The sequence below is a fragment of the Pagrus pagrus genome (assembly GCF_965226575.1).
Source record: "Pagrus pagrus genome assembly, chromosome: 21".
NCBI lineage: Eukaryota > Metazoa > Chordata > Actinopteri > Spariformes > Sparidae > Pagrus > Pagrus pagrus.
The window spans coordinates 17153062-17174257 of record NC_140208.1 but is presented as its reverse complement, the minus strand read 5'-3'; the positions used below and the strand labels follow the sequence as shown (position 1 = coordinate 17174257).

The 21196-nt window shown below is 44.8% G+C and overlaps 1 protein-coding gene across 1 annotated transcript in view; it reads right to left on the bottom strand.

Annotated features, from left to right (window-relative positions):
- Positions 1-1338: 1338 nt before the first annotated feature.
- rhbdf1b (rhomboid 5 homolog 1b) overlaps positions 1339-21196 on the bottom strand; it is a 39512-nt gene continuing 19654 nt past the window's right edge. The window contains exons 2-20 of the mRNA XM_084341387.1: positions 16604-16745; positions 16357-16502; positions 15955-16101; positions 9575-9803; positions 8353-8559; positions 6979-7101; positions 6243-6385; positions 5879-6127; positions 5660-5771; positions 5474-5548; positions 5160-5321; positions 4938-5038; positions 4699-4762; positions 4167-4261; positions 3881-3956; positions 3436-3536; positions 3140-3293; positions 2827-3050; positions 1339-2359 (exon numbers count right to left, since the gene is read on the bottom strand). Coding sequence (XP_084197513.1) covers positions 2164-2359; positions 2827-3050; positions 3140-3293; positions 3436-3536; positions 3881-3956; positions 4167-4261; positions 4699-4762; positions 4938-5038; positions 5160-5321; positions 5474-5548; positions 5660-5771; positions 5879-6127; positions 6243-6385; positions 6979-7101; positions 8353-8559; positions 9575-9803; positions 15955-16101; positions 16357-16502; positions 16604-16717 — 2718 coding nt within the window. The 5' untranslated portion in view covers positions 16718-16745 and the 3' untranslated portion in view covers positions 1339-2163. The remainder of the gene's footprint in view (positions 2360-2826; positions 3051-3139; positions 3294-3435; positions 3537-3880; positions 3957-4166; positions 4262-4698; positions 4763-4937; positions 5039-5159; positions 5322-5473; positions 5549-5659; positions 5772-5878; positions 6128-6242; positions 6386-6978; positions 7102-8352; positions 8560-9574; positions 9804-15954; positions 16102-16356; positions 16503-16603; positions 16746-21196) is intronic.

Genomic DNA, 21196 nt, shown 5'->3' with positions numbered 1-21196 from the left:
ACAGAGCACAACACACCTCCGGTCTTTTCTCATTTCCCTGTTTGTACCAAGTCCTCAGGTAATTTAAGGGAGAGGATCAACTCCTCAGTAAGGAACCTGTGGGTAAAGTTTAGATTCCTTTGTTTTGTTTAGAACTTATTAGGAAGAAATTTTTAAATAATTTAAAATTCAGAGCCCATCTAATGAAGGAAAACAATGCCTTACTAACGAGCTGTTGATAACAGTCACAGCTTACTGTGATGTACTGTTTGTACTCACAATCACAGCCTTCTTGCTGTTGCTGCCTTTCAAGTTCATCCTAGTATCAGTTCAAGGCAGCTGCTGCATGAAGGCCGAGGACCATCATCATAGAGACTTTAGCCATTTGAGCAAGCAGTGCAATCTTACCTGTAGTCATGTGATCAGTTGTATGGAGGCTTATTCTTCTGGGATTTATTTTAGTAGAACTATCGCAGTAAAACTCCTATGCTCCAGGTGAGGCTCGAACTCACAACCTCGGCATCACTCTGCAGGTTACTGTCTTATAAGTACCGCGCGCTGACCGATTGCGCCACTGGAGCTCTACAGCATAGTGTTACTATCTTGACCGACCTCCCACTGTTGACTGTCTGTTGAAAGGAAACCTGTTTGATCGATTAACATGACAAGAGTATGATGCCTTAGAGCTGCTGTAAGGATTTGCACTCAAAACCTAAAGCTGGTTGCATCTTGTTAGTTCACCGTCAAACAGAGGTCAGCATTCATATTTTGCTCTTTTTGTTGAGAAAGTACAATCATTCAAAGAGATGTGATGATCACTCAAATGAGTGGCGGACTATTTTTACTCAGCCACCATGGTAAAACTCCTGTGCTCCAGGTGAGGCTCGAACTCACAACCTCGGCATCACTCTGCAGGTTACTGTCTTATAAGTACCGCGCGCTGACCGATTGCACCACTGGAGCCTGTTGAGTTAAGTGTTCCTGAAACAGACCGCTGACTTTACCTGCACAATATTGGCATAATTGACTGGTTGACTATTTCTACTGAAGTAAGCATAATGGACTTACAATTGAGTATTTTTACCTTTAGGGTATTGCTAAGAAGTTCCTTTGCTAGTCCACAAGGGGGAGCTATGAGGTATAAAATGATGGGTGAACACAGCTTCTCCCACTACTCCAGGTTAATTTCATACAGATTATTTAGATTGCATAAAGCTGTGAATGTGACTGTACTGTCTATTTCCTTGTTATGTGATGTTCAGAGTGACGCCAAGCCTCATCTGGAGCAGCAGAGTTTAGCTTTCCTCCTATGAAGATGCATCCTATTGGATCAGACAATAAAACTGACTGTCTCTTCTTTCTTTTATTGTCAGGTAGCTAAAACGCCACCACATTGAATATAAAAAACACAAACTCACCTCAATAAAAGCTATTCACAACGGAGCTGATTAACATACAAGTGTGTTCTGAAATGATGTAACACAGGGTGAATATAAAAAAACAGTTCATTTGTGATTGAAGTGCTTAAAGGCTGTGGTGGGAACTATGTCTCCAGTGAGGTGAGGGGGAAAAGGCAGTTCAGCCATCAAATACTGAAGTAAAAACATATTTTACATGACTCAAACGATACAGTCTGGTTCATGGCACAAACATACATCGTGTGTGGTCGTGTGTCAATAAGGCACATTTACGCATTTTAGAGTCTCATTTCTTGGCGAGTTTTAACTCTGAAGACATCCAGTAAATGGACAAAACCGTTGAGACATCAGTAAAAAAAAGTACAAAACAGAGCTTGCTGGAGCTGTCTCAGGGTGTGTGTTCCTTTTGGCCACTGAGGGGCGCTGTTCAGCCCGTTTCACCACAGAAGAGGTAAATAAAACAACTGTCTGTAACTCTCCTGCGGTGTGACTGCTCGTTGATTAGCCCAGCTAGAGATCAGTCACACATAAATCGACCGTCAGTTCCTTTCAGTCAACTTTACATTGTTAGTTTGGCTTTCATGCATAGCCTTTATTCAGAGTGGCTCCGTTGTACCTTTAAAAACAAACAGGTCCACATGAAATACTGCTCATTATTTCCAAGAGAAAAGCTGCTGCACCATATCCAACTTCATCGACGTGACCAGAAATGTCATGACCAGTCCGGAGTCAGCGCACATCCAGCTGACGTTTCATTGGCTGACCATCAAAGGAGGTGAGCGTTCAGGTCGTACTTCTCGCAGAACTTGTCCGTGATGGGGATGCAGGTGAGGTACTCGCACCAGTCGCACTTCACGGGGTAGACGTAGAAGAGGACGGCCAGGGCGGAGAGCAGACCCAGGAAGACCAGCAGGAAGATGCAGATCTGGACACGCTTCCGGTACATGTCGGACTGCCCGAAGCTGAGGAGGAAAAACCTGTGTTATGCTAGATCCTGTCATACAGAACACCCAAATAGACATTTAGGAGGTGCAAGCTTTTCATCCCAGAGTGTTTTATTCACGTACTTGCTGAGCGTTGGATGAGAACATCACTACCATTCTCCTATATGTTCATAAATTATGAAGCTACAGCCAGGAGACAGTTAGCGTAGCTTAGCATAAAGACTGGAGGCAGCAGGAAACGGCTAGCCAAAGGTGAAAAAACATTTGGAGCTTTAGAAGCGCTGGTAGGTTTCTTTCCTTTGGGCGGAGACAGGCTAGGTGTTTTCCACTGTTTCCAGGCTAAATGCTAAGCTAAGCTAATCACCTGCTGGCTGTCGCTTCATAAATAATTATCTGGCTCCTTTTCCTAACTATCTAACAACAGAGAGGGCACGGAAACATTCTCTCTGCGAGCAAACCCGACACACATCCCCATCGTCACCTACCTGATGTACGGCAGGAAGGCGAAGGACAGGAAGAACCCCGACACGAAGCCGCAGATGTGGGCGAAGTTGTCGATCCAAGGGAGCAAACCAAATGAGAAGAAGAAGACGGAGATGGCCAGCAGCTTGGCGAAGGCTCGCCACGGTCGCTCGAGGATCTGCCAGCTCTGAAACAGCTCCACGAACAGACAGGCAAGGATGCCAAACTGGCTGCCTGCAGGACCCACCTGAGACAAAACGGAGGAAACAGGTCGTTGACAAAGAGTATTCATAGTAACAGCCGGCAAAGCTTCTGGGGTTTTTAGATACGTCGTACCTCGGCTCTGTAGGGCAGGAAGATGGATGAGGCCAAATTGCCTGTGACGCCGCTGAGCATGTAGATGATGGAGACTCTCAGCCAGCCAGCCAGCTTCTCTATGTCCCTCAGCACCGTCATCTGGAAAAACACTGACACCAGGCAGTGAAGGATCCTGCAGAACCAGACAGAACCGTTATTTTTAATCTCTGGATCAAATCCACACAATTTACAGTCGCAACTGTGATTCAAGCAGATAAAACAGATGCTGCTTTAAATATTCAGTCCTATTGTGAGATGGAGCGAGGTTCAGTCACCCAGCATGAAGAAAGAGAGACAGCCAGAGTCTGGAGAACTGGTCTGGGATCTCCGGGTTGAGGAAAGGCAGCAAACCGCACACGTCGTCCATGCAGGCCACCTGGAAGAGAGAGTCGCAGTCAGGAAGATAAAGCCAGGACTGAAAGAGGCAGCTTCAGATCCACTGCCACCCTGTGGAGGAAAACCAGACTGCTGAGTTCAGTCCAAAGTGCTGTCAGTCCACAGCTCTCTGCAGAGCTCCAGTGGCGCAATCGGTCAGCGCGCGGTACTTATAAGACAGTCACCTGCAGGGCGATGCCGAGGTTGTGAGTTCGAGCCTCACCTGGAGCAGCGATGTTTTAAACTCATAGAAACAGCCACTGATGTATGAACAGCGAATAAAAAGCAGCGGCCACATTGATGAGAGAAAAAGGATTTGAAAATAGGAGTGAGTGTTCGTCCCACCTGAGAGCAGAGAGTAGCCTCCTCGTGGAAGTAGCCGTGCATGAAGTCGCAGTACTCTCTAGAGGTGATTTCACATCTGCAACATTAAACACATCATTAGCTTCAACAGCAGCAGCTCACAGGAAGCATTACCAATGTTTCAGGATTGACCATTAGCGATAAATATAAAGCCAGTCTTGTTTGCTTATGTAGGTCGTACAGAGGCATCACTATTAAAATGTGATTGTTTTGGTTCACTGTAGTATACTTGACATCTAAGCATGAGAACGGTCACATGGATCCTTACCGTCCTTTGGTTCCGATGCAGCAGGGCCGGCCTGTGATGGTGCAGTCTATGTGGGGGAGGTTGGTGTGATTCCCAGAGTTGTACCTCGTACAAACCTGCAGATTATAACCAGGAAAGTGTTGATTTTTTAAAACATTAAGTCCAAACATCTGGCCAGTGTGTAGAAGAAATCTGCAATCAGACATCAATCTGTTAAACTGAGGGACTCGAGTCACTGTTTTAATGACTTGACGGAGAAATTCATGATTCGAGACCTGATTTAAACTTAATTGTTTGATTACATTTATTCGACTGAATTTCAATAATCGCAGTACAAATTCAATTCACTACCTTTTGAACAAGTTGGATAAATTGGCTTATTATTTCATTATGACGCACATACTCGAGACTCACATTTCTGATGGCTAATGAGATGACTGTGTGACTGAAAGGCACCTCAGATTATCTGATCTGAGTAAGGAACAGTTAACATACAATATTAAAGTATCAGCTGTACGCTCCAACTGTTTACATGTGAATGCACTGTACTTACCGGCCACTTGGTGATGTCATCAGGCCACTCATGAGGTGAAACTGACGCTGGCTCCAGACAAATCCTACAAAATCAAGAGCAAAAGTAAAAAAACAGAACTTTCTCGTAATGTGGACTTAAATTATGTCTGTTTTGCATTTAGACGACTTGACATACTGTGTCTCTTGCCTGCATTATGATCCCTACAACAGTATCGACAAGGGTACTACTAGTTCTAGATGACAGTATTTTTATGTTACCTGGGGTCCTGATGGCAGACTGAACCATATTGGCGGAGCGTACCATTCAGATGGGGAGCACTGTGATGCTGAGGCCACTTCACCCACACTGCCAGGGTACTCTGCAAGAAGACAGGCACATAAATGGAAAGAGGTAAGAGCATTTATAGCTGAATGCTTTGGGTCAGAACAATATAATGACCCTTCTGTGAGTGTATAAGGTCGTCAGTCGGTCCCACTGACCGAACACTCCTCCTGTAAAGTCTGCAGGCAGCCGGAGCGATCGTTCCTCACGCAGCAGCCGGACTCCCTCTCCCTCGCTCTCTTCTCCTGGATCAGTTTGTGGATCTCTCGGTCTTGACGCATGCAGGGGGAAAACTTGGCTCCCAGGTGGATCAGCGCCTCCTGCAGGACGACATCACAGCTCGGTGAGAAGCACCCCTTGATTGGGAATCACGGATCTAGACAACTCGAGCTTTATACGCTGGAGGTTTTTCCCATTTGACCACCAAACTTAAAAGATAGAAGATAATAGATGGAGGATAGAAAATACTTACTGAGCTCGGACCAACCCAGAAGTTTTGTTGCTGCACGAACTTAACGTTTTCATAAACTCCCTTGTTCCTTAACACCTAAAAAAAAAGTTTTAAATTAGTATTTCTGATTATTGTCAAACATTCTCCAAAGGAATTCAACACAAATGTACCGATCTCATCATCATGAATGCTATAAAATATACTCACAGAGTCGACAGTTTCATGTTGTGAGAAGCCCACAGGAGCGATGCCGTAGATAGTGACGGCCAGAATGGTGATGACCAAGTGGACAAATGTGATCCAGTAGGTAAAGAAAGGCCTGGGGAGGACAGAGGGACAACTTCAGGCTCCATTTGCTGGCGAAACAATTTAATTTCACATCACCAGGCTGTCATCTTAAGAAGAAAACAGAATCAGCTGTCATACCTGTGATCATCCATGTCCTCTATCTGCCTTTTGACGAAGCTGTCGATGCGCTTGCGGTACGTCCGGTTTGTGAGACGACCGACCATGCCGAGCCCGTAGGGCCTCTTCTCTTTGGCAAACAGTTTCTTAACGGGAACCACGATCCTCTGTCCCCGCTGCTGATTGACACTCACAACTTCCTGTTTCAGACGCACCTTAGGTTGGACCAGGGAGCCATCTTTTGCCTTCCGCCATCCCCGCTCTAAGGGCCTGGATTCAGGAGGAGGAATCAGGCATTGTAAATGAATGTGTCAAATGGAGAATGTTTCAGTCAGAGCATGACAGTATAAAACACATGCGCATATAAATAATGCTGTCAACCCACAGCATGAGGTGACTCCTCTCCAGTTCGTTCTTATCCAGCGCACTTCCTGTGAGCTCGCTCTCGTCCAGCTGTTGGAGGGCTGCCTCCGATGGAGTCTCAAAAACCTCATCGGCATAGCTGGACAACTCATCCTGCAGGCCCTCCTGCAAAGACGACAACTAAGTTAGTAGGATTTCAAATCTGACTGACTCTGAATATATTCTGTGATTTGAATCAGCTGATTGGATCTATTTCGCTTTTAGCTTTGCCCAAAGACGATACTTACGTTGAGCTAACTAGTAAAAGCAGCAGTTTAACAAGCTTTTCTGACGGCAACAAGCACATAGACGAAGAATGGCTTAAAGGTGCAATATGTAAGAATTGGCCACCATTCAAATTCATACACGAAACAAATGCAGGGCAGCATTTCACAGGCATAACCATTAGCTGCAGCTAACTGTAGCTGTAAGCACTAGGGAAGTGTTTCATGTTTATAATGCTAACACATGAGCTTTGGACCAAGACAGGCCAGGGCTAGCTGGTTAGCATGCTAACTTACACGATACATATATATATATATAGTATATATTTATTTGTCACAACGTCAAAACTATTATTTCTTCACATTTTGTTGAAAGGTTTTAGTTACTTTCTTAAAAAAAAACTTTTCAACTGAAATCTTACATATTGCACCTTTAAGTGACAATAAAAAAAAAAGGTAATCCTGGCAGTGTGTGGAAGTGTGTCCACTGCTCACTCTGGTGAAGAAGGAAGTGTCCAGATCATCCGGGAAGTCCACAGTGTCGTCTTCAAAGAAACTAGGAGGCATGAAACTCCGTCTGCGACATCGCCCGGCGGTGCCGTCGCCTAACGTCCGGCCCTAACAAGCAATCACACACAACTGTCATCACTGTTATTACACAATGATGGTACTGTAGAAGCGATCAGACGCTGCAACACATACAGTACATCCTGGGCCTGACAGTTTATCTGGAGGAATCCCCTAGTGCACGTCCTTAATGATTGTGTCTGATGGTTACGTAGCAGCGTTGACCTCTATCTGTGGATTAGCTTCTGCAATATTCTGCAATCCAGCAGAAAGCTGAGCATTCGCTGTGTATTATCACGGACCATCTGCTGGTGAAACTCCCCCAGTATTTCCCCGCCCAACACACACTCGCAGATACTATCACTGAACATCCATTCATCTCTTTATGTGTGTGTGAGACTCATCTGTGCTCTACTGTAAGATAGTTCGCCCGAGTTTAATCCGCAATAAGACAAGCTGATCTCATATTTTATATAACATGCCCACACACACAGGAGAAATGAAAAACATCCATTCATGTGTCCTGACATCAGAATATAACAGATGTACTTTTTCTAGGAATCTCTTCACAAAACATAATGGAGATTAAAGTGTGTGCATGAGCGTGATGAACTGCGTTCATATATCCCGAGTTCAATCTCTTTTTCACAGAAAAACGCTGCAGTCTTTATCAGACTGAAGAGAGTGAGCTGATGCTGATTGTTGTTTGTCTGTACTGTAGCATTTCAATAGTATCAGTGTGACATACAATAGTGCCAGTGGCGGACTCAGGATGTTTGAGGGGCAGGGGCCATAAAAAAGGGCACCAGCTGTATGTGGTGGGGCACCAGCATGCAGAAAATCAAAATATTTATAGTAAAGAGAGGGCACTTGACCACATTTTGCCCACTGGAAGGGCACCCTGGTGGGTAGTTTGTCATGTTTTCTCCACTTGAAGCGCACCGTAGAGGTCACTTTATTACGTTTTCTCTACTGGAAGGGCACCCTAGAGGACACTTTATTATGTTTTCTCCACTTTAGGGGCACCTTAGAGGATACTTTATCTTGTTTTCTCCACAGGAAGGGCAGCCCACATGGCACTTTATCACGTTGACATTTCATCATGTTTAATCTACCATGGGGGCATCCAAGAGGGCACTTTTGCAACCTTTTTCTGAACATGGGGGCACCAGGGGGGGTGATTGTCCCATATTCATATTGTGCAGAAAAGGCAAGTCATTTCAAGCACATATTTTGCAAAGCACAGAATTTCAGGGGGAAAATTCAAACTGAAGTCTACTGTATATACAGTAAAATAAACACCTTCATTAGCGCTGCTGCAGCTTTGAGGCTCATGACTGCGACAGACTCCCGTTTGCGTCGTCGTGGCAGCCGGTTGAGGGCGGAGCGGGAGCTGGAAAAGGAGCAGAGGGAGGCGGTGCCGGGCGTGATGGGCGTTTGCGGAACACTGAAGCCGTCTACCTCTTCCACCATGCGGAAGGCACGACCCCGGGCCAGGGGGTCTACGATCTGCACACACACAGCACGCACGTGTTGGTTCACAGCTCTGATTTCATAATTAATTGTTAAGCCACACACAACAGTAAACACACAGTGACAGAACAGGGACAAGCAGGGATGCACAGAGCACACATCTAAACCAGGGTTCGACTGATGTACCAGGAAGAAAGATGCCTAATTGCAATTAAAGATTTGAGTGACAAATGTTATGAGCTAATTTTTAAGATCTATATCGTTATAAACATTATTTTAATTGGTTGACAAATGCTTCACAATGTCAGCAGAGATTTACCTACTACAAATGTACACTACCACCCAGTGCTGCTATGGGTAACCAAGACTGAACATCGTCTATGGTGTGTTTGAAGGTGTGTAGCTTCTAAAAAAATGTGTATTCCTATTTTATTCCAACAGAACAATGTTGACAAGACGTCACTGGAGGAAGTTAACGGTTTAGTCTACTAGAGCATCTACTAAAAAGTGCTCTGCATTTACTGAAATATCTGTAATACGTAGACGAGGACTACAGTTTCTTTTAAACAATTCTACTTATTATAACGTATCCGAAACTCTTTTTTTTTTTACATTTATGATAAAATAATTAGAAAAAGTTAGGAGAAGCAAGCCCAAGAGTTGAGTTAAAACAAGCATATTTTAGGCTACTAGCACTTAGGGCGCTATGCTAGCATGCTATGAGCTAAAACAGAATTTATAGAAAAAAATGGGCTGTTAGAGGCTCGCGTAAGCATTTCAACGGTTCACAGAGTAAACCAATGTGCCAGAATCCAAACACAAAAACACTGCTAAGCTAACAGAGCAAGCTAGCTCACTGGCTAACTTGCCAAAAAAGTTCATGTTTTTGCGTCATGTATAAGTCTTCAAAAAAGTCGTCAGTTGAACCCGAGACAAGATGACAAAGCAAAGAGCGAAAGCGAGCGCCGGAAAGCTAATGTGAAATAAAGGCAGAGAGTGAACTGTGTCATCTCTTCCTCCATCCCTCGGACGGCCCCGGGCGCTGGCCTACCCTCTGCATGCCATAGTGGTGGTGACTGGGGTGGTGGGGTGGGAGGTAGAGGGGAGGGGGGGTCTCAGTGCTGGCCAGGGAGAGGTTGTCCTGGCTGTGTAGCTCCATCTCCCGCATCACCTGCGTCTTTAGACCCCCGTACAGATGGCTGCAGTGCTGCAAGCTCTTCCTCCTCCATCGCTGGGTGCTGTCGCTGTCTTTGCTCACCCCGAACCAGTCAGCCGTACCCCTAAAGAGAGGACTCCGGTTAGTACATGAGCACAGTTTTTGTTTGATCATGGGAAGAGAGAAGTTCACGGCAGAGAGCAATCAACTGTTCATTGGACTGAAAAGTGTTGGCTGGTATTTTGGGACAGCAAACTTCTTTCATATTTTGCCGTTTCCATCAACCTTGACCATGCTAACATACTAATACTGAGCTGCTATAACGTTTACCATGTTCTCCATCCTAGCTTAGCATGTTAGCATGATAGCCGTTGCTAAATAGGGGCGGCAATAGCTCAGTCCGTTGGGACTTGGCTTGGGGACTCAAACGTGGCCGGTTCAAGTCCCCCCTCGGACCAAAAACTATGATGTGGCCTAATAATGGAGAATACTGGTTCACATCCTGGGCATTTCCAAGGTGCCCTTGAGCAAGGCACCACACCCTAATGTGGCAGCCCTTTCACTCATTCTCCTCTATACACTGTGTGTGGGTGTGCATGTGAGTGATAAAATAACAAAAAGGATTTCTCCTTGTGAGATGAAAATAGTATAATAAAAAATACAAATGAGGGTGATGCAAATGTCCAGTTACTTCTGACTCTGCAAACAAACACAATACAAACACTGTTGTCTTTATTCTGTTTCATTTTTTTCCATAATCTGCTTCAGCCTTTAGAAAATCTGGGCCCCGCTGAGTATTTCTCTGACAGACTGAGTCATACATCCCTCCTGATTAGCAGAACAATGTGCTGATCAAGTTGACTGATTGCAGCTGGTTGTTGGACACTTGATGGTTTAATTGGTTTTGCTTGTCGATTGCGTTCTCGTTTACTGATGAAAAAGACACAGAGCACCTGGTATGCAGTATTTTGATACAGCATGTCAACATATCAGATGAAGAAACCCTCATAGATTCAGCTCCCTTCTAGTACTTTTCTCTTTCCTCCATCTTTATCTGTATCCGTGCAGCTTAGAGAGGCTGAAGGAAAAAAATACTTCTTGATCCTCGTACGACCCACTGCCCTCTGTCCTTTCAGCAGTAAAGAAGCAGCTGTTGCATGACAGTCCTCCAGCTGATGACCTGACTTTGCTGTGTGTGTTTGTGCGCATCCCTAATTTAAAAAAATAAATGTGCATTCGCTGTGTGCATCCAGGTCCCTTTTTTTTCCCAGGAAACAGAGCCTGCGTGCCAGGCTGCGTGCTCGAGAGGGGGGAGGCCACTTTGGGGAGACTGTTTGGAAAGCAGAACACTCAGTAATAAACACTCAGGCCTCATCACCAAGAAAGACGCCAGCTGGGGAAGCCTTTTAAGGCTGCACAGGGGCAGAGCGGGGGTGGCGTAACGCTGATTGTTGTCCCTCCAGAGAGGAATGTCTCAGAAAGAAGACAGGTTTGGTTTCAGGCTGGGCCTCTCGCAGCAGGAAGGTGTAAACAGAGGTCGGAATATGAATATAATTGAATGATAACTCTTCAAAACATCTCGGTTGGATAACAATTGAGATTGAAATAACATCCGCTGACGGTAAAACCAACGCAAACACTCGCCCACACGGTGATTCAATTCCTCTTTCAAGATAGATGACATTTGTTTGTGTGTGTTTGTTTAGATAAGCAGGTTTTTGTTTGTGTGCACACATGCACCGCAGGGCAACGCGGGTCAAACCGGCCTACGCAAAAACCATAAATAAAATATTTCATGACCGGTTGACGACAACACAAATCCATCAGCCATGAAAGATTAAAGCGAGGGTTAAGCCACATTAGCTTTCATATCCTCAAGGTAAGGCTGGTACATATGAAGCATCAATCCACTGTAGCATAATTACAGGCTCAGACAGAGTGCATTTCATCAGGGAGGAGAGGCCAAAGGGCAGATATACAATCCGAACAAACGCGGTGACTGAACAAACAGAGAATGGTAATAGGTATTAGGTTTCTGATTGGATACATACGCCAACAAGAGGGTTTTAATGCTACATCATGTCGCAGGACTCCAGAGTAACTTTTCGTTTAGGTGCGCCAAAGAGTACACTTTAATTGAATTTCTTAACATATCATGAAAATGATTGTAAACAGGAATGACGTGCACGTAAATGTTTTTCTGCAATTAAATCACAGTACATGCAACAAGTGTTGGAAACCCCTGAAGACAGGCCTAACGTTTGTACAGAAAATATCCAAAGTGGTGATCAGCAGCGTACTTTAAGACATGTTGATGGAAAAGTCGGGTCATGTTGCGTAGTGCACAAAGCTCTTCTGGAGCGTCACAGCAAACAATAACAACAACAACAGCAAAAAGATTCAGACAGGGTGCATGCTAACGCTTGTAGGTTAGCAGCTAAGCTAAGGGTGTAAATAACTTTTCATTAAATGTTGGGTTTTCCGGAGACTTGGAGCTGTATTTTATGTTTTTCTTTACATTTTAAAACAAGTCCCCATTTACTGCAGTTGTTTAGGAGAATGCTTCAACATTGGTTTCCTGTGAAGCTCCAGAACTTCCCCCAACTTTCCCCCGGCACGAGGGTGAGGAGATCATTACTGAATTTTCAGTTTTGGGTGAACTTGTCCTTTAAGTACACTTTGCTGCTCTGTTAATACTACTATGCACCTTTACTTGATCATTTTAAATGCAAGAATGCTGGTTTCTGTACGTCGTAACATGTTTTTCAGGCAAACTGTTTCCGCTCCTTTTTACAGTTTTTATCTTGAAGATAAGCTAAGCTGAGTAACTGCTCGCTCTTGTTTGTGTAATTTTATTGTCCTGAGCAGAGTGCTATCAGTCTTCTCATCAAAGTCTGAAAAAAACTGTTTTCCCAAAATGTCATTCTGCTCCTTAAAGTTTCTTTTCTACTTTGCCTACTGTGAAAAGAAAGTGCCAGCAGTATTTCATCAGTCTCAGCTACATTTTGTACTTTATTCTAACAAAACTCCACAATAAATGAAAAACAGCAGCTTTATTCAACATTTCCATCCTCTAGCCAGACTGTCTGAAGCTGACTCAGACCAGCATACTTCAGTTCAGTTCAGTATCTTCCACCGCAGCATACTCACCTGTCTAGAGAGCTCCAGGAGGGGTTTAGGGTCTGGGTCATACCTGAGGGGGGCAGGGACTGTGGAGCTGTATATCCTCCATCACCAGCATCACTAACACACTGTCCCCGCTTACCCCCTGACCAGAACTAAACCCTGATCCGCCGAGCGCAAACTGATCCCCCGCGGCTCACACATACAGTGTTCCATGAGGGGATTTCCTGATATCCAGGGCAGCAGTACCTTGTAAGGCACACTGTTACGCAAAGAGAGGATGATCACCACATGTCCAGACCCTGTGTAGCGTCCCGCACCAGCATAATCAAAGGCTAGAGGAAAAGCCGGCTGTGATCTCCTCTGTCTGCCAGGAAACGCATCTCTGCAATGAGCTCCCTCGCTGAGGGCTTCCAGTCTTCCACCAGCTGGACCTGGTCAGTCTGGCTCTTAAATTTCCTGACCTTGCATCCCCAGCGCACAACGAGTTTCCAGATGACTGTGTGAGAGAGTGTGTGAATGCGTCTGGCGCTGGCAGGCCTCCAAGTATCCCTCCTCTGGAGTTCGCGTAAAAGGATGTGACCTACTGGGCAGAGAGGACAGCAGCTCTGGTCCTTGTCAAACTCAATACTCCCCCATGAGGAGCCCCAACGGTCTCTGTCAATGAGGTCCCCTCCTCTCTCTCCGTGTGTGTGTTGTGTGTTAAGTGTGTGTAAACACCAGTTCTCCCTCTGACACACCAGTGCTCCACAGGAAACGGGAGATTAGAAGGAGGGGAGACGGGACATCATACATATTAGGAGGGAGGAGGAGAGAGGGAGGGAGGGCACTGAGACATGCCTGGACACGACACACACACTCACACACTTGATGGTTTAGCCTGAACTCCACCTTCATGTCAGCAGTCAAAAGAAGTCTAACTGGGCGTGTGAAGCTCAGTGCAAACAACCTATGATCACGAGCCACCGGTGCAGCTGAGGTAACTTATTGTCCAGCCTCTCAGAAGTAAAGGGGCACTATGTAGTTTTGGAGAAAGGTGGCGGGGTCCGCCAAATATAAACAAAGTAAAACAGTATGAAGTTGCGTCGTCCTTTAAGGTCAGTTTGTTTAATGGCTCCTATTCATGAAAAATGACTCATGACGAGCTTTTTTTTTTGTTGTCCCGCAGCTCAACAAACACCAGCGCGCCCTCCCTCCGTTCCCCTCCGAGCTGCGAGTCTGCAGCGAATCACACACTGACACACACACTTTGTTTGAAGAGCGAAGATTTATCCTGTATTTACGCTCTCGTCTGAGGAGGAGGAGGAGGAGGAGGCACCTCAGCTAACCCCCAACAAGTCATGTGCACACACACACACACACACACACATAAAACATCTTCTCATAAACATCAAGCGCATTAATTCTCCCTCACACACACACGTACGAGGCTAGTAAACCTCTGCATGATAAAGTTAAGATGCTCCTTTGAAGGCAGCGTCTCAAGGTTTTCGTTTTGGCTCGGCGTTCAAACGTTTACGTTCAGCTGGGACGGGCCACTTTGATGTGGCTCGCACGCCGTGTGAGGAACACAGATAGCCTCTGTGAGTAATTGTATTATTTCGTCTGCCTCCAACCATGCGGTCCTGCGTGCCACCTGGACTGATACTAATGCAGCGTGTGTGTGTGAGAGCTTATGAGCAGCTTTCATGTGTCACACACGTTGTTCACAGCGTCACATCTGTGACACAAAGAGGACGGATACAGACATCAAGAGGGGAAAAAGAAGGTTTTGTTGAAGAAACAACAGTACATTTCCAGTCGGGCTGGCCTGGATGCTTTGAACCTTGGATCGTTGCCATGGTAATCATTGTCCATATTAGTATTTGAGTGCTCTGAGGGTTTTCTGAAAAGGAAGACGCACCGAACACTGTTGTGTTCAATTCGTCTCAAAAGCCGCACAAATGAAACCAGGCCTCTGCAGGCGATGCGTAAAACATCGTTGCGTGGGAACATTTCTGCCCAGCGTGGGCAGATGCAGTCTCGGGAACACGGGGCTGCGTTGTGACCTTTCTCTATACACATTCAATAGTTCAAGACTCTTGAAGCATCCAAGGCCCAAAAATTGTATTTGAGACAGCCCTTATTACCTTTGCCAGGTAGATAATATTTTAACCCATGTCCGTTTGTTGGTTTGTCAGCAGGATTACACAAAAACTAAAGAACGGATTTCCACCAAACTTGGATGGAGGATGAGTCTCGGCGCAGAATAGACCCCATTAACGTTTGGTGCAGATTCGGATAAAGGGACAGTTCCAGGTTGTTGTTTTTTCACACTGGAATATTTTCAACATTTTGGTTTGGTGAAAAACATCAGGTGTATTTAGATGGCTGGTATCTGAGTCAGTAGAACATGATGTGGCTCTTAGATCTGGCAACTTGAATTATGATTAAGCAGTTATGGGTGGTTTAAAATTAGGGCTGTTGAGTTTGACTCAAAGGGGCATGCTGGACCTTGGCGGAGGTATGCACTCTTTCTAGTTTTATATGTGCTGAAAATATCTGACAGACATGGTTTGTTGTTTTGGCCACATGAGGCAGTCCAATCAATGACATACAACCTCCTCAGTTAATATGGTGGAATTTTTATACATCAAGCAGATATAGAACACGTTTAGTGTCCATTTGGAGTCGGGTTTCTGGCCACCTGATGAATTAACTCTCAGATTTACTCTCCTTTTAGCTCTGTTTTTTGTCTCCAAAGCTCCTGAGAGAAACATCTGGCTTTTTAGCTGCTACTATGCGCCATTATATTCAACAGCTCATGCTAGCTTTATGTGTTGTTTGGTGTTGAAAAGGTAACTTATAGGTTTGACTGTTGCTAGAAACCTAAAACCACACTATGAGTGAATTAAAACAGTAAAACTGCGGTGCACTGAAACCAAAACAGTAAGCTGAACAACACTAAAACAGCAGAGTGTCAGTTTTAATTTTCTGTGGGTTAGTCACAAGGACAGACTTGTCCTACCTGTACATTAGACTACACATTTGATCATTTGTTTTTATTAGAATTTCGCTAATAACAGGTGTAAGTTGGACCATAATTGCAGTAAAATGAAAGGCCCGTCTCTTTTTCTTCACCTCCCTCCCTCCCTCCTCCACCTCGCCTGTACCTGATGATCTGTTTGGGTATAGATGAGCGCCGCCGGGTCAGTATTTTGGGGATGCAGGACCGCCTCCGGACGGTCGACACCCTCCTGGGGCCCCTCTGGCCCTTCGGGGGAACTGTGTTGACCCGCTCAAAACGTACCCTTTTCTCACTTAACACACATTGACGCATGCAGAGAAGAAGACAGGGAGGCAGAGGGGGGAATCAAAGAAAAGGGAGGAGAAGAGAAAAGAAAAGGGAGGAAGATTAATTAGTGCGAATCAGAAAGGAGGCAGCAGCTTAAATTAGTTTTGTTAAAGATTTATTAGCGGGGAAATATTATTAGAATTAGAAAGAAGGTGACATGCTGAGGGAAATTAGCAGCTGGAGAACATCAGCAGAGAGGACAGAGGAACCTGTCTCTTACCTCCTGACAGACTGTGTGAAGGAGGGCAGTCTCTCCAGAGGAGGTCTGAGGTAGTTGTTGGAAGTTTCCAAGGCAGCCATGCAGGTCTGAGGGTTTTCCCCCGGCATGCTGACACTGCGCAGGCGCTTTACCGGCTGCAACACACACTAAAACACACAAACACATGATGCATTAGTATGTGAATGTGAAATATGTCATAGTCTACAGTTGTAGTATTCTGACTTGTATTTGACTCTTGTGTTTTTACCTGGGTGTGTGCGGGCGTGTCGTCCGGCGTCAGCTGGATGGTCGGGATGTCCAGTTTGAGCCATGGCGGCTTTTTCCTCTGCAGGCTGCTGTTCCTGCTGCCCGGCTCATCCATGCTCGCTAGCACCCCCTACGCCTGCCAGCTGCACAACACAGACAAAGGAAATGGGTTTGTGGGACGACACTCAGTCAAAATACCATCGCAGACACATAACGGCAAAAAATAAAAAATAAAAGATCCGTCTGTCTGTTGAGTAATTATGGACAGTGGACAGAATGTGAACAGAATCAACAGTAATCCACGTCTCGGGACCGTCTGGAACAGATTAATCCAAATGTTTAAAACTACCAGTCTGCCAGCCGCCGTCAGCATCTTCTCCAGATAATCTGCCACATAAGGCAGAGTGACAACATCTACACTGGACTTCTCTAATTAACTCGATGGACCCAGTCCAGTCCTTTCAGTCAGGGCGCCATGCACCCGGGGGCGACACTGTATTGTCTCTAGTTGTCCCAATTGGATTACTGGATGATTAATTTAAAGATTTATTCCAATACAGTCACTTATTGACTTGTTAAAGTCACGTAATCCAAGTATCAAGTATCAAAGTAATGTAACTTGTTTACTTTCCGCTACTTTTGGATCACCTCAATACCAAACATGCAAATAAAGACGAGAAAATAAATCATTCAGATGTCTAGTAGTTGTTTAGTCTAAATCTAGTCTATGTAGATAATATTAGAAAAATGGTAGAAAATGTTGATCAGTGTGCCGAAGCCCAAGATGACGTCCTCAAAAGTCTTGTCATGTACAAGTCTTTTTCAGTTTAGTCGTAGAGGAGAAGAGAAACTAGAAAAAAATGTACATTTAAGAAGCTGGAAACACTCAAACTGAAACTGATTCACTGATAGTCAGAATAGTTGGGGATTTATTTAGTAGTTGAAAAGTAATCGGTTAATCGTTGCAGCTCTGATGTCAATGACGGTTGACTTTTGAGTCTCATTCCCAACCCTTTCATTTAGCAGCCTACCCGACCAACAACCCCAAAGCATCAGTATTTTATGAGTTTGTAATGGGACTCAAATCAACCATCTGACAAACAGAACCTTTGAGTGTTTTCTCTAAGTTCACTGCATGAGCCGATGGCGAAATGAAATGTGGATGGAGCCAAATGGGCTGTGACTGAACAGAAAGAACAACAGCTTTTTTTGGTCAATAAACAAAGCCAGCTGCTGTGTCCTCAAAAAATGCCTTTATTTTGAAAAAGTAAATAACTTCACAACGTGAACATTTAGCCAAATATACATTTTCAAGGACGGCCCAAAGATGAGTTGGGATGAAAGCACTTTACCTTTAAATAGACTGCATTATAGTTTTATTGCTTGCTTTTTTTTTAGGTGTATTTGTATATTAATGCTGGAACAACATTTATTTTAATCCTATAATAACATCTTGAGTGATCGTCACTGAAGATTTGCATATTTCTGTAGGTACCAGTGTCATTTTGTGTGTATTTTGGGTTCCTGCATTGTTAAGCTGACAAACTGAGAGGGCGGCCTTATACGTAGCCCAATTGCGCTGAATAATATCATGTGAATATATTAAAATGGGCTGTAGAGGGTTCATATCAAACCAGGTGAATCAATGTAACAAATAACAGAAGTGCACTTCAGGTCTCTCTGCTCTGATCCCTGCAGAATAATCTCATATCCACTTTCTGTAAACACGTCAGAGTTTTGTCCTGTGACGGCCCAGATTAAAACTCCAGTGCTCCAGGTGAGGCTCGAACTCACAACCTCGGCATCGCTCTGCTGGCTACTGTCTTATAAGTACCGCGCGCTGACCGATTGCGCCACTGGAGCTCTGTACAATGCAGACAATTCAGCAGTGTTTTGGAGGGGCAGCAGTGCAGCTGTGCTCCAGCACCACTAGATGGTGCTAGGCTTCTAATAAGGCCACACGGCATGGCCTCCAGCATAAAGACAGACTGAAGGATTGGCGGTCAGAGTGTAGGAGGCCACCTACTAACAGACAGTGTGTCAAACAGAGAAAGCCTCGTAGATCGAACAACGGAGCTGCACAAACAGAGAGAGCCGCAGAATAGTCAGCCAAAGCCTCGACTTATCCTGTCGTTAATGGGTTTACGGGTAAAGCAAGACATTTGGAGAGAGAACGGGGTTTTCCTGCTTTAACTGTTCAGTGGGAGGTTTATGGGAATAATCAAGTTTCAGGCCAGCGAGCCAACGAGGCAGCATTTATAGTGGTACCTTTAAATGTGAAGGGCCAACACAAACATCATTTCTTTCCATGTTGACTTGTGCATTTTTTGAAAGCTGCTGAGCACACACTCAGCACCTTTTCTGCTGCTTACTGTGTCATCGGTACCGCATAGTACCTTTATCATGACTGAATGGCTCCTCGCTTCATTGTATAAAGTGCTGAGGCTCCACTTCACCACCACATATTTAGCCGCGTCAGAAAAGAATAGCTACGCCTATATAAAGCCTTGTGGACGACCAATACACAATCTGACTGTCTGTTCTCATGCAGCACATAATGCAGCTCACAGTGATAATGATACCACATTTACCACTTAAAATTCATTTTTTAAACAATGCTTTCATTGATTGTAGACAGATTCTTGACGCAGAAGCAGGCACATTTCTAGCCGATGACATGAAAATGTAGCTGTAGCTGGCAGATTGTATCAGCTGTGGCTAGCTGGCTTATTGAGTTAACGTTAGGTTCGTGATTCGGTTGGAAATGCTGCCTCAAGCTGACACTTTTACAACATGACAGAAAGAAAGAAACAGCATTGTTCTTGTATTGCAACCAATGTGTGGTTCGATATCTAATTTTATTGTAAAACTATGCCCTGAACGTAGGAACACTTGATTATCACTGTAGGAAGTTGGCTAGTTAGCCAGGCATGCTAACATTTGCGGCTTACATTATCGCAAACACATGTATGGTTGAGTTCTTGTGTTTTAGGTCCTCAAAAGGCTAAAGGATCACCACTCTACAAAGGTCGCACATCACCCAAGAGCCCCACGAATGCTGCTTAAAGGTGTGATTTGTAGAATGCGACCAGGATTCGGAGGTAGCTCCTAAAACACAGGGGGCAGCTTATCACCGGAGGAAACAACAACTGCTGCTCTTCGCTAGCTATCCTTGGCTATCCTTGCCTGTACAAGGTGGTATTACGAGACAGGACGGGCCAGGGGTAGCTGCTAGCATGCTAACTTCAGTAGACACCTCTGCAACACAATACATAGACGTCTTCGACATAACACTGTGTTCTCACTCTGTTGATAATGGTAGTTCATTTTTTGAATGTTTTAAACTAAAACTCTCGCCATATCTTACAAGTTGCTCCATTAACAAGTAGAAAAGTCGAAAGCTTAATAGACCTGCAGTGCTTTTTGCTGTGTACTGTATTTACTGTGGTGCAGAGGCCAACGCAAAGATGTGAACAGCCGTATGTTTGTGTCTATTTAATCTATTAAACAACGCAAATAGGAGGAGGGAGTCGGGTTGCAGAGCCAAATCTTTTGGAGGAATAAACACCCAGAATCACATCGGACTCTGCTCTGATTTGTCGCTGTTTAGCAACAAAACAAGAGCTCAGAGATGCCTTTTTAACTCTGTGGGTGGGATGTAATACTGATACTAATAAGCTCATATCAGTTGATATATTAGCTCGGATGATTTAGGCTACAAGACAAATAATATAGATTTTGTCTCTTGAAGGAATCATGAACGAGGCGAAAGTAATAATGGTCTACCTCTAATAAGAGCCTGTAGTATAGGTGAAAAAAGACCTTTATTGGTAGTTTTATAGCATGTCTGCTTGTCTGTATCGTCTGTCTGCACACTTGGTCTTTTCCAAATGTTTTTCCCCCCGTCCACTTTACTAAAACGACATTTAATGGGAAGTAATGTCTCTCGGGCCAAGGGGAAGTCGTTGAGCAGAAGTGGAAGGACTATTACCAAATAATGGGACATCTGCGTGGGGCTCGGGTGAGCTCTAACGAGCGACCACCAATGAGGAGCTCCTGTAGATCTCAGCTGGGAATCATTCTGATTCACCACCGTGAGTGAAATTATATAGTCTCCCCTCTCTCGCCACGAAGCAATCAGCCGAACAATAATCTCCTCCGTCATACGTGGAGCCGATATTAAAACTTCTGGCCAAAGCCGACTCTAACGAGCCGAAAGACGTCGAACACGGGCAGCTGGACGACTTCTTGATTTCCAACGTCGGCACACTCGCGTTACATCAACAAATCAGTTTATGCGCCCGTTTACACTAAATGGTATTAATCTCTTCTCTGGTGTATCAGCTCTCACGCAGACTGCCTTTCTATTAAGATAAGGATCTCCTACATTTCCCAGGAAGCTCTGCAGCAATGCCTGCAGAGCATGTGTGAACCTGTGGCTCCTGGTAGAAGGTGGGTGTGGGACAAATAAAAAGCGTGATTACTCAGCTATCAGATGGGAGTTACAGTGCAACAAGAGCATGAGCCGAGCACGTGTTCCCACGCAGTTAAACAACTGTCAAACACATCGCGGCTTGTTCGTCACATACTGATC